The 13,751-nt window shown below is 33.1% G+C and overlaps 2 protein-coding genes across 2 annotated transcripts; one reads left to right on the plus strand and one right to left on the minus strand.

Annotated features, from left to right (window-relative positions):
* Positions 1–517: 517 nt before the first annotated feature.
* LOC132751782 (uncharacterized) lies at positions 518–2,196 on the plus strand. The gene is made up of 2 exons (XM_060742021.1): positions 518–773; positions 956–2,196. Exons 1-2 carry the CDS (start codon positions 642–644, stop codon positions 1,505–1,507), a joined length of 684 nt encoding a protein of 227 aa, XP_060598004.1. The 5' UTR covers positions 518–641; the 3' UTR covers positions 1,508–2,196.
* A 2,029-nt stretch (positions 2,197–4,225) lies between these two features.
* Positions 4,226–13,539, minus strand: LOC132751781 (dnaJ homolog subfamily C member 2-like; the record flags this gene model as incomplete). Its single annotated transcript, XM_060742019.1, is given in 8 exon segments — positions 4,226–4,444; positions 5,609–5,787; positions 9,183–9,296; positions 10,307–10,404; positions 10,725–10,894; positions 12,272–12,341; positions 13,110–13,198; positions 13,459–13,539. Coding segments are annotated over 8 exon segments (864 nt in total), but the record flags the coding sequence as incomplete, so codon positions are not given.
* Positions 13,540–13,751: the final 212 nt, after the last annotated feature.

Genomic DNA, 13,751 nt, shown 5'->3' on the forward strand with positions numbered 1-13,751 from the left:
CTTTTGGTGTTCAAGAGGTAAAATATAATTCGATCTTACACTAAACAAAAAAAATTTGTTTTTATTATGCAAACAAACGTAAGAAAGGACATTTTTACCTAATAGTAAATGAATAGCGCGCCAAATAATTATACAACATGACATCATTCACGACGACACGTTATTAAGTTGGTTTCCAGTTCTGTGTACGCTGGTATTTGATTGAACTAACGTAAAGGGCTTAAATTCAAAAGAGTGAAATTATCAAATTGATAATTTCACTGTTTTAAACAGTGAAATTATCAGTTTTAATTCACTGATATATTTCTACAAACCATCGAAAAGCATGTAATAATTACTAATAACCCTTTAACCAGGGAGCATTCGAAATACTTTTTAACAAGATCCCAAAGCGTATTTAACATTTGGAATAAATATTATGCGTCAATATTTAAAGAGTTAAACATTAATAAATCTTCGTTTTGACTTAATAAAATATTTCAGATCTATATTCATATGAACATATACTAGACACGGCAATATCGCCTAAAATCAAATAAATTTCTATAACCCTGATATAAAGATATTTGAGAATATAACATTTTATTTAAACACATTTTTTGTGCAATTATTTCTAGCTAATAGTAATCAGAAACAGACTGATGCATTCAAACGATAATTGTATCAGTGCAGATGAATTGAAAGCAGCTTTTACTACAATGAAGAAACTTCTACAAGACGATATATTCAAAAACTTGGAGGAATGTACAACGGCGGTTAAAGAACTGGATAAGGTATAAACAATTACTTTATGCTATTGATTCTAAAATAAATAAATATAAATATATAAATATAAATATATAAAAGATTTTTTTTTCATTTGAAGAGACTACTTTTTTATATTCATTACATGTATCACTCTATTTACTTGATCACTAAATTGCACATATGTATAATTATTCTTTCTTACTTCCAGTTAAAAAAGGAAAATATAATTTGTGAAATTGATGAATCAAACGAAACTTGGAAACTCGCCATAGATATTCAGAACAAAGCACGTGGAGATAAAGAAATTGCAGATCCAAGTCCTGAAGCCACGCACATATTGCTGACAAAAGTTCAAATTCAACTTCAGGAGGAAAAGGTGCTACAGCTACAGTCAGAGCTCTTAAAATCTAAAGAACAAATTCAAAATGATCAAAGGCAACGGGAATATGATCGAAGGCAACGGGAATATGAGCAAGAAAGGGCTAGAGATAATCTTAAAAGGCTAGAAAGCCAATTGGAAGATTCTAAACACAAACATCAAATTGATATGCAATATTTAAATGCAAAAAATGAAGAACTTACAAAAGAGGTAAATAAGCTAGTAGAGCATAATCCGACATTACGTGGAAGAATCCTTAAAGGAACGGCAACTGGAACAGGTGTCGGTTTGTTAGGTGGACCAGTCGGAGCATGTGTAGGGGGCGCTGCCGGAGGTGTGGTGGGTGGTATTTCATACTTCTGGGACAGATTAACAAAATAGTAACTGCGTAAAATGAATGCGGCAAAGTTTTCTATTTTGATATATGGTTTGCCTTTTAAAAAGATCAGTTTTTGCTACATTGCCTACAGCAATACTTTTGTGCATATGTATATCCTATGAACAGTTGAAAGGGGGCGTTTTCAGAGGTGAACTCCATTTTTCGATTCTGGAAACACGACAGTTCCATTTAAAGAAACACATATTACAGTTTTTTTAGATTTAAAAATTAAATGGTGTTACAAACCTCTGATATAACCTTTGAAGGTAAAAACAGCTTTACCGCAATCATAGTATCTTTAATGATACTTCTTGTTAAGTATGTGACAGTTTTCCAAATCATAATGTTAGGGATTATCCTACAATTATGTATTGATAATGTTTTGAAAGAATGAAACAGCATTCGTTGTCTCAATATACTTTATCGTAGGTTATGCAAGCTTCTTTTAACAACAAGTTATTCTTTCAATCACATGCTCTCAGTTTATGCAATGTTGTGTGAATACAAATATTAAAAGGAAACACTGCAAATATCACTTTCAAGGCACATTCTCTCTGTGCATGCGTGAGTGCGTTTGTTTGTTGTGTTTTTTTGCTTTTTTACATACTTTAATAAGACTTGAATATTGTCTAACACTTATTTTTTATAACCTCTATTTGTATGTATCTCAGTGATTAAACCTGTATCGTATTGAATAAAAGTATAAGCAGTTGTGTAGGCGTTGTCTTGTGTTCAAGAAAATGCATTAATACCTAGCTAAATATAGTATGTTACTATACAATGTACATTATATTGTAACAAAATATAGGGTAGTTCTTCGGAGGCGTTCATTATAAAATTACAGGTGTGTAAAGAGTTAGTTTTGAAAATGCGAATGTCTATGCCTATTTTGACTAAATCCGTTTGATTTAACATGTTATTTGAAAGAGGGAATCTTCAATTAAAAGATAGGGATAATATTATCTGCAGTAAACGAATACAGTCAAAATTGCTTGGCATAAACGCTCGCATATTCAAAGGTAGTTTTCAAAAGGAACACGTCTGGAAGTTTGGCAACAAACGCCCTCCATATATTTCAAGGCCATTTTTAGGTCATGCGATGTTCGCTAATTAAGCAGCTTATTGAATACACTATTATTACTTCTATCAAGAAAGTGAACGGTTGTGGAACATTCGACCGTTGCACAGGAGAGTAATCGTGACAATGACCTAACCTTGGGACCTGATTTATGCGCGCGTAAAGTCAACACATTTATTCCGAGTTCGAGTAAATTTTAAATCCATCCAGGAATGATAGAAGTGTTGACATGAAGATCAGTGTATTTTTATGAACAAAAATCATTGTAAGTCAAAGCGTGAACTTAACCTTTGAACTAGAGTCGTAAATCTCTTAAATTAGAAAAAGAACAAATTCATTAAAATTAATCATGCACATGTTGAGAATTTTTTTTTGTTTTATTATTTTGTTTCTTTTTTATGGGTTTTACGTCATACCAGCACAGTTTAGGTAGTATGTCGAGTTTCCAGCTTTACTGGTGGAGGAGACTTCATGTGCCTTTGTGAAAATTATTCAAGGCACCAGAGTAGAACTATTGACATTTCCTTATCTATCCGGATAGCTTCTTATTATGAAAGAATCCAAAAGTACTGGTACAGATTTAAATCAACAGCGGTGAGGGACAGGTAGTGAAGTCAACGAACTTAACCATTCAGCCACGGGCGTCCCGCAAATGTCGAGTTATATTATAATGGGAAGGTTAACAAAACAAGCTCTATAAAAGAAAATATTGACAAACACTTCAGTCTTATACAATTAGCATATTCTTCCTTTGGTCTCATTTTGAAATTTCATAAATTGTAACTTAACTGCTCACTTATCTTCAATTAATTCAGGAAGTTCACACAGATTGATTTTGGACAAAAAAACAGCAATTACTGATAAATGAAACTTTTTGGTCAGGATCAAAGACTATTTTTTAAAAATTCATTGTAAGTTCCCAAGAACAACAATTGCACACTTCATTATTAGATTTTGAAACTACTTTGAAGACAAGCTAACAGGTTTTTCAATGTTGTTATATACTGGACTAAAGTCTGTAGATTCAACATCAAAGGTGAGAGGTCACAAAAGGGATTTGCCTGTTCAGTGTGACATTCCTTTAACCCAACAAAAATGTTTGATATCCGGAAGGCTGGTGTAATAGGCAAGACGCAAGTATATGGCGTCAATAGCAAGGGCACACTTAAAAGTCTAAAGGCAAAAAGTGGCGTTTTCTCAACATGTATATTGCATGTTGTTTTCACTCTATAGGTCACTCAAGTTTTAACTTTGAAACACATGTGACAAAACTGGACACTCATGTCATGCGGACATCTATGCCCTATGGAAAAATGCACATGGACATGAGAACCGATGTCCAGTGAAAAATAGCATGTGAACAAATGGCTATATATGTCTTATGAACAAATGGGTGAATACCCATGTCCAATGGTCAATAAGCTGTACATTCTAATATAAGATTAAAGAACACATGGCTAAGCACCCATGTCCGATTGACAAATACCTGAACATTCATGACATATGGACAGAAAGCTTAGTAACCATTTCCAGTGGACAAATTTCTGAGCATTAATGCTATGTGGACAAAACTAAATTGAGCTTCCAGCTCTTTGTCATAAAATCCAACAAATTGTTTATATATATTAGAAGAACAAAGAAAGTAATTAATATATTTTATTGGATGTCTTCATAAACTGCAGTTTTCAATCACATTTATTCCGAATTCTTAAACTGTACTAGAAGTCTTTAAGCTGTTGTTTGCTTTTTTGCCTCCCCTGATCAGAAGTATTTAAGCTATTCTATTTGTCACCCGTGATCACTTTTTAGCTTTGGCTGCTTCTTGGGCTGCTTTCTTTGCTCGAATTAATTCCACCAATTCCTGAATATGAAAAAAAATATATTAAAGTCTTTTCTTCACTATACATGAAGACCAATGTTGTCATGTTTATAAAAAACATAATATTTAATTGAGCTACACTTGGTCATTTTCTCCTCATTTGGACCTAAAGATATAGTATGCTGAAATTTGATGTTAGAAAATTTTGATAATTGCTAGAGTCTCTTTGTAAATATAAACATGTTTTGACTTCACATGAAGTAGATATGTTGTGTTTAAAATTCTACACACTATAAATGTTCACATTATCAACAACATACAGTGACATTAAAAAAACTGGCATTCTTTTCAGAAAGTACCAACTTTACTTGATCTGTAAAAGGGAACACAGCTTCCAATACATAGATTATTCATTCTTTTATTCAAATAAGATGTATTCAGTAAGAATTTCATAGATTTCAATACATTTCTGAGATTAAAATATTTAACTCAAGGATAAAGATAGTAAATCCTTCTTATTATCAAGATCATATAGATCTCTGACACTCATTAGCAGAGAAATACCTTAGGTGCTAGACAATGCATGGCATTTAAATAACTCCTCCCCAACCCACATGATGCACATAATGGCAGGGTTTTTTCTGGGATTTTGAGAACATGACCCATACCCATGGAATTGGGAATTTTGGCGATGTTTTGTTAAAAATTGGGAAAAATTGCATGACTTAAATTTTGCAGAGATTAAATGAATGCAAAAATTAACTGTCTAGGATGGCATCTTCAAATATTTAAACACCATAACAGTGGAGAAGCCCTTATTTTTGAAGATTTTATAATTTGTTATTCAATATTTTTATTTTGTAAAATTCAATTGAGAATTTTTTTCCTGTGGATTGGGAAAATAATATACTGTTTTCAATTGGGAATATGACCAATAATCAGCTATAAAATAAGGCAAAAAAAATCCCTAAATGGTCTCATAAGACTTCTGTGCATCAAAATAGTAAATATCATTAAATCAACTTAAGAACATATAAAATATCATTCAGTGAACTACTGAATTCAAAATTTATTGGTCACCGTTTGGCAAAATTTAATCTTCAAGGACATAAATGATGACATGCCCCAAAGTTCGCAGAGTCAGTATCTAAAAGGGCAAATGGAGTCTCAAAAATAGGTAGGGGATTAAATAAACACCGTCCATACCTTATATCTCTTCATGCAATCCTTTTTACTCCTTGTTGGAACAGCCTCAGCTATCCTCTCCCATCTCTCGGGGGTACTGGCAGGGTAAGTTTTCAGCGCTTGTTCTAACAATTTCTGCTCATCTGTAGTCCAGGGGGCCGGGTTGGTACCCATTTCTCTTATCTGTTGCTCAGCCACAGCTAAAAATATATATACATAACAAATTACAAGGAATATGTATCTGAGTATTCCAGTAAACAAATAACAGACAAATTACAAGGAGTATCTTTTTCATTCCAGTAAATAAATATCAGACATATTCAATTCTTTCAGAAAGTTTGTGATGTGTCCTCATTTTGCTTAGTTGTTACCGACATGTATTTATTTGACCTATTTATCTATTCCCCTATTCTTTGTTATTTGATTTATTTATTCATTTATCTATCTATCCATCTATTCATTTATTTACCAGGCTGTCCAGCACCTTCTGACAAAAAATTAGGGCAAATTTTAGGGCAATTTTTAAGAAATTTTAGGGCTAAAATTTAGGAATTTTAGGGTAAATAAAAAAAAATTTAGGGCTCAAATTTGGAATTTTATTTTATACTAAATCATGGCCTCAAAAGACCATGATATCAGGGCTGGCAAAATCTGATTTTGACTTACTTGTCTGCTTTTATGTGAAGCATCATTTAACTTGTCCGTAACTATGATATTTACATAGTTTATTCTTGAAAATTTTCACTTGCCCGTACAGGCTGTGGGACAACCTGGGTAATACGGACAATTGATTTTGCAGGCCCTGCATATGGGCTCAATTTTGCATATTTGACACAAAAGTAACTCACAAATAATGCTCTAATTCACTTATAGCAAATGTGTTACCAGTGTTCCATAGTCACCAGTGAATAAACTGATTCACTGGTCAACTGCCTTAAAAAAGAGCTGAAAAACTACATTAAAACATAACTAGAATGAAAACATTTTCAAAGTTATAAGAATCCAGGAACAACCAATATTCAAGCTATGATTAGCCAATAAAAATGTAACTTCCTTGGAAATTTTTTATCACAATTTTAAACAGGTGACTATTTTAATATAGTCAAAGTGTTACAATTTTCATTGTTCCATAAGAAACTAACAGTTTCTTATATTTTTCTGATAACATCTGACAATTAATCAAGTTAAAATAATTAGTAAAGATATAATAAGCCGATAATAAATGGGGAAATTATGCTTTAAATTTATTTTAGCTATAAATGCATTTCTTATCAACATTTTAAGGTTGGTACATTTTCAACAAGTCTTGATCTTTCTTAAAAAACAATAAAAATGATATGACCCACTAGAGTCATTCCCAGGCATATCTAAACTTAAATTCAAACAGCAGGATATACATCTATGAAGAATTTGTTCAAGATAAATCAGGTTACTAAAAATTGTAGAAAATTTCACTGTTCAAGATAAATCAGGCTACTAAAAATTGTAGAAAATTTCATTGTTCAAGATAAATCAGGCTACTAAAAATTGTAGAAAATTTCACAACCGTGTCAGTTTTTTCAATGATTTTCAACAGTTTTTTTTCCCAGATTTTAAAAAAACTTACACTATATGTTACAACATATGTTCAGTACATGTTAATGTGTACAAAAAGGGCAGCTGAAGGTGTCACTTCTTAGTACGCTAATTGGGTAGCAAAATGGTTAAAGCATTCAATCATTACTGCCAGTTTATTTTACCCATTTTATAATTAGCAAATATGGAAACTTGTCTAGATCTGCCAGCTGCTATCACTTACAAAAGATCTGTTCTACAGTCATCACTTGAAATTAACTTGATTTCAAATTAAGATTTTATTAATATGGACCCCTGCATAAAGTCTGACGAAATTTAGTGATACATTGTGTAAAATTTTTTAAAGTTGCTTTAAATACACCTAAGACTAAGGTAAATGGTAAAACTCTGCAGCCAATAAAAATTTGACTTTCTTGGAAATATTTTATTACAATTTTAAACAAGTGACCATTTTGATATAGTCAAAGTGGTACAATTTTCATCGTTCCATTTAAAACAAACAGTTTCTTATTATTTTTCTGATAACATCTGACAATTAATCAAGTATGGTATTTCTGCAGGAGTTGAAGTAAATGCAACATGTGACTTATGCAATTTAGTCAAACATGATATCAACTCCACTGACTGTGTTTGAATTTAGGTTGTGATTGAAACATGGTTGTTTCTGGATATGTTTATCACAAAAGATAAAAAAATAGGAATTTTAGTTAAAAAATAGGGCATTTTTAGGACTTCCCTTTGAATTTTTCATTTTTTTAGGAATTTTAGCCAAACTGAAAAAAATTAGGATTTTTTAGGAATTTTAGGGACGCTGGACAGCCTGATTTACCTATCTATGAATTTCTCTTTATATTTTGATATTGTTTTGATCAAGTTTTACGTCACTCAAACACAGTATAGGTCATATGATGAGGATACAGCTTAACTGGTGTGGGAAGACCTCAGTTGGCTTTCCATGCAATATTTCAGGCACAAACAGGCACCTGAGTAGAACCAGTGTTGTTCTGTAACCTCTATATATTTATTTCTCTATCCATTTTTTTTTACATGTATTCCTATATTTCTTTATTGAATAATTTTTCAGTTATCCAGACATTGCTCAAGTTTTGGAACTTTTTTCCTGCTTAGTTAACTTAGGTGAAGAAAGACCTCAGGTTCCTCTCTATGCATGATTTTAGGCTAAACTGGGCAGCTGAGTGAAACTGTAAGCCAGATATGTTTAGCTTTCTCACATGAAAGTCATCAATTTTACATACCCCCCCCTTACAACACACACCCAAAAAAGGCGGGGTGGGGGGGGGGGGGTAAGAAGAGATATCCTTAAAAACCTTTTACTCAATTTAATTTTTTTATGTTTTTTTTATCATAAATTTGATGCTCAAATGAAGATTTATCAATATTGTAAGTTCAAAAAAGCATTATTTGTTTATTTGTAAAGATATTACTGAATTTACATTTCATGTAAATAAAGGGAAGTAATTAGAAATCTATTTTTCGATAAAGTCAAAGCCAAATTTTTCAATGCATAGATTTTAAATTTTAACTTATAATGCAAATAAACATTTGCAGTACATATTTAACAAGAGTTAAAGAATATTCTTAACATGTACCTGCTTGATAAATGACATTAAAAAACACTATTAAATTAAAGAGATAATATTTTCACAAATATTTCCGCATGCAGAAACTGAAAGTCCACTTTTTGACATTCGCAAATTTTTTGTGACACATAAATATCAACTTATACAGTATGTAACAACCAATGAACCTAGTGGTAAAATTACACAGCTAAATAAGAGAGTAAGGTAATAATACTTGGTTTAAACATATTTATTTCAGCTCGATTGCGAAACAAGTTCTTGCAACTTTATTAATCACTTTCGAGTCTGCTTCCTGGAACCAGCCAGTACTGGTGTCATATGAAGAAACATAGTCATGACCGGAGTAGGGCACGAACCCATGATCTCTGGTTTGAGACACCTTAACCACTAGGCCACCGCTCCCCTGTTATAATACTTACATTCCACTCTCTCACTAAGTACACCTTCCTTAGGTTTGGCCTGATTAGCTTTCTTCTGCTCCTTCTCAAAGTTCTGGAACGCCTGCTCTGTAGCCTTACTCTTCAGTGTTGTATCTGTCAATATTGTTAAATTAATTTGAGCCGCATCATGACAAACCAACATAATGGGTTTGCGACCAGCATGGATCCAGACCAGCCTGCGCATCCATGCAGTCTGATCAGGATCCATGCTGTTCGCTATCAGTTTCTCTACTTGTAATAGGGTTGGTAAGCGAACAGCATGGATCCTGATCAGACTGCGCGGATGCGCAGGCTGGTCTGGATCCATGCTTGTCGCAAACCCATTATGTTGGTTTTGTCATGACACGGCACATATGTTAATATCGTTAAGATATCATAGAAAATTTACATTTTGCATATACATTTTCGTTTTTTGCTGTACTGAAATGTATTGTAGATCTACTATAATGAACAGAAATTAGCATTTTTTTTCATCCCCAAGATTCAATACAGAAATAAACCTTTTATGATTGTTAAAAAAAAAATCAACCAAATCAGTCAAAATTAATCCCCTGCTCAGCCCAATACAGAGAGCGTTGAATTTGTAACCCTGGTTTGATCATTGGGGCAGATGAAATTTCTCAGCAACAAATGATTTTGTACATTGAGTCTTATAGTCATTTGTCCTTCACTGCTGATTCAGTATTTATGTGGAACTGGTAATCGGCCACTTGTGGAGAAATAGGTATCTGCTTGCCAAGTTATCCAGGAAAGCTGGTTAGGTGGCCAGAATGGTACATCTGTACTCAAACTGTGTATTATAATTCTACAACAACCCACTCAACATTGATATCTGTTCCATATAAAAATTCCGCCATTGAGCAGCAGGCAGGGGCAGCAAAATTTATTGTCTATATTACCCCAGTTTTCCCACAGTCAGTACAAACTTAGTGCAGTTTTACAAGAATTTACTTTATAAATACAACACAGACAAGTAAAGAGATAAATCAGAAAATAAACGGACAAGCCCTATGTAAATATAAAATATGAACAAAATTAATGGCACTGAATGGAAATTCTGGTCTGGCACTGAGAGGGTAAACAAAGAAACTTTTGCTACATACCATTTTTCTGAAGTTCCTTAGCTTTAGCTAGAACATCTTTAGCATTTTTATCACTACTGGTTACATGTTGTTTGATAAAATTTGAGATAACCTCCCATCTGAAAAATAAACATCACATATTTCTTTTGATAATTATATTATTAATGTACTAAAATTATTAAAAAATATGTTTATTGTTGAATTTCTTGAAATAGGTTCTCTATGACATGACTTATCAACTTAAAACATGTGACATATATTTTTAGAACATTAGAAATCAAACTTATATTTCATTCTGCTCAATGACAGATTTTATATTGCAGTGAAATACAATTCATATCATTCATTGTTTGTGTATAAAAAAAGAGCAATTTTCAAAACTTTATTTTTTGACATAAAATCATGAAGAAACTTATCAAATAATGGGCAGAACTCTTACCTATCTTTGGTTCCTGCTGGAAACACATTAACTCCCTTGATCAAGGTCTGTAACTCAGATTCTGACCATGATTTACCTCCTTTGGAAGATTTTTCACCAGATGTTTTGGAAGTCATTTCTTCCAGCTGTTTTTGCTTTTCTGCTTCAAGTTGATCATTTAATGCCTTGACCTGTATTATAAGGTTATTATACATTGTTGAGTACAATACTGAATACCATACAATAAGTACAAAGCTGTTGAACATTTATTCTCACTTCCCTTCGGAGCGTGCATGTCGCTGAGAAGGCACAGGGCATCGGCAGAAGATTTTCAACTTGGCTGGTAGACAACTTTAACGTAGCCTTCAACCGTGGCTTCAATCGTCACTTCTGCAGACCAGCTGCCGATGTCCTGACTAATGCCGAGGGGAGTGGCCCTACAAAGTAGGCTGAGACGACGAGGATGGTGTACTAGGGTGTGTGAACACCTTTCCTATGTCACGGGTTACTGTACATTTAGGTTCTCATTGACGGCGGTACAGTGACCTACTTTTGGCTCAAAATTCATATCTTTGGCTAATACTCCGTGGAAATTGCATGGAGGTAAATTATCACCATTTTGTGCTTCAAAATTAACTCTTTAAGGACATGACTGGTGACATGTCCGGGGTTTGTACTCGACAGCGAAAGCTGCATTTTGTGCCCAAGAGGGTGGATGGACCTTCATTAAGCTTTAACTACATACATACATACAACCTTTATTGGAAAAGGCTGGCCAGGGTACAATATGGATTTGATATGGATTGTTTTGGATATGTAAAATGAAAACAGATCTAGATAGAGTAAAATTTTGTATCTGAGAGCACTTGAAACTATTTTTTACTTGAACCACATGAAGCTAATTTGAAAAACATGAAGCTTACCTGAACCACATGAAGCTAATTTGAACCACATAAACCACATGAAGCTAATATGAACCACATAAACCACATGAAGCTAATTTGAACCACATAAACCACTTGAAGCTAATTTGAACCACATAAACCACTTGAAGCTTATTTGAACCACATAAACCACATTAAGCTAATTTGAACCACATAAACCACATGAAGCTTATTTAAACCACATTAAGCTAATTTGAACCACATAAACCACATGAAGCTAATTTGAACCACATAAACCACATGAAGCTAATTTGAACCACATAAAGCTTATTTGAACCACATGAAGCTAATTTGAACCACATAAACCACATGAAGCTAATTTGAACCACATAAACCACATGAAGCTAATTTGAACCAAATAAACAACATGAAGCTTATTTGAACCACATGAAGCTAATTTGAACCACATAAACCACATGAAGCTTATTTGAGCCACTTGAAGCTTATCTAGCAACTCTCATGACCTCTTCATGGAAAACAGCACTGGGGTAATATGAAGATACATGGATGAGCCCCAAGCATGGCTCAAACACTTGATACTTGCGTTGAGAGGCAGACATCGTTATCACAAAGCCACCACTATATATATAAATTATAATGCCATAAATTTTCTAAAACATTTACCTGTGATTCAAAGGCATTTTTGGCCTTTTCTTTGTCTCCAGAGGTCAGTGCTTCATTCAATGTCTGTAATCTGTAAAAAGATCAAAATTTACCTTACCATGTTAAAAAATTATCTTAAATGGACTTGTCTTGAAAAAATAACTCATAAGTAGCCAAAATCAATTTATTTATATATATTTTTGTCTTATTGTTAGTTTGATTTTATAGCACAATAACGAAAAGTATGTCATATAGCGCCGAAACAGGAAAGATGATTTTGGCTAACCTCGGATGTTACAAACTTAAAGCAACACCAGGGGTCAAAACAGCCCAACCTGCTGGATCTAAGACTTAAGTTATTCAAACCCTTTATATTGCCTCTTACGCTCATGCAGGGATTATCTGCAGCTGCAATTACATTGCCTTAAAACCTAAAAGGCAACTCCTCAGCCAAAAGGGTAAGTAAACTTTTCAAAACTAGAAATGTGTCCATAGAACATGTATACCTCAACATTACACTTTCCTGTTGGTCTAAGGGCATGCAGTGGGTTATAAGAAAATTATGGTAATCATAAATGAACAAAATATCAGAGGCATAAAAACCCTTTAAACATTATTGTGTTGTTCTTGTTTTTGTTGGGTTCAAGTCACACAGACAAGCTGGGACTTTCCAGTTTTCTTGACAGAGGAAGGTTTCCGGTGTCCCTACCTACATAACATATATTTCAAGCATGAACAAGACACCACACTTAAAACCACCAACCTTTTTGTTAGTCAGTTTATCATTGATCTTAACTACATACCCATTTCCCTCCCTATAACCTTAATAAAACTATCCAACCAGGATAACATAACTTACTTAGTCAACTCCAGAAGTTCCGCTAGTTTATCTAGTTCAGCCATATTGTTGACTTTTTCTGCCTCTTCTGATGTAAAGAAATCATACTCCTGAAACAAAATTAGCATAAATTTTATAAACAAAATATATTTCAACAAATTATTTGTGGTATTCAACTGTATAAGAAAATTAGTCACATTCAACCTTTAAATGAGCAATGATATCCATTCACAAATCTTAATATCTCCCTCTTATTGTCAGTATCACATACATGTACAAATGAAAGTATTTTCTACAAACTGAAAAATGTGTCTCCAACCTTATAGAAATAAAACATAGATACTAAGAAAAAGTAAAAGTTTAATAATACCTTGACAGTTGTTCTAAGTGTTCTCCTTTCTTTCTTTAGAACTTTTTTCTGTGCTTCTTTCTCTTTCTTTAATGCAGCTGCCTGCAATGAAAAAATTCATTTGGATCTAAATTGAAATTTTTATTATCTTTATCATATAAGATTTTTAACAATCTTTAAACTTAGCTCTTTATCTGCAGAAATGTTTATATACAGACTTGACCATCTTCTATTTTAGAATTTTTTTTTTTGGTTGAGGTTTTATGTCACACCAATACCAAGAGGTCATATGACAACTTCCCAGCTTTAAAGGT

Source organism: Ruditapes philippinarum, unplaced genomic scaffold (assembly GCF_026571515.1).
Source record: "Ruditapes philippinarum isolate M1 unplaced genomic scaffold, ASM2657151v2 ctg19978_1_1_1_1, whole genome shotgun sequence".
Classification (NCBI taxonomy): domain Eukaryota; kingdom Metazoa; phylum Mollusca; class Bivalvia; order Venerida; family Veneridae; genus Ruditapes; species Ruditapes philippinarum.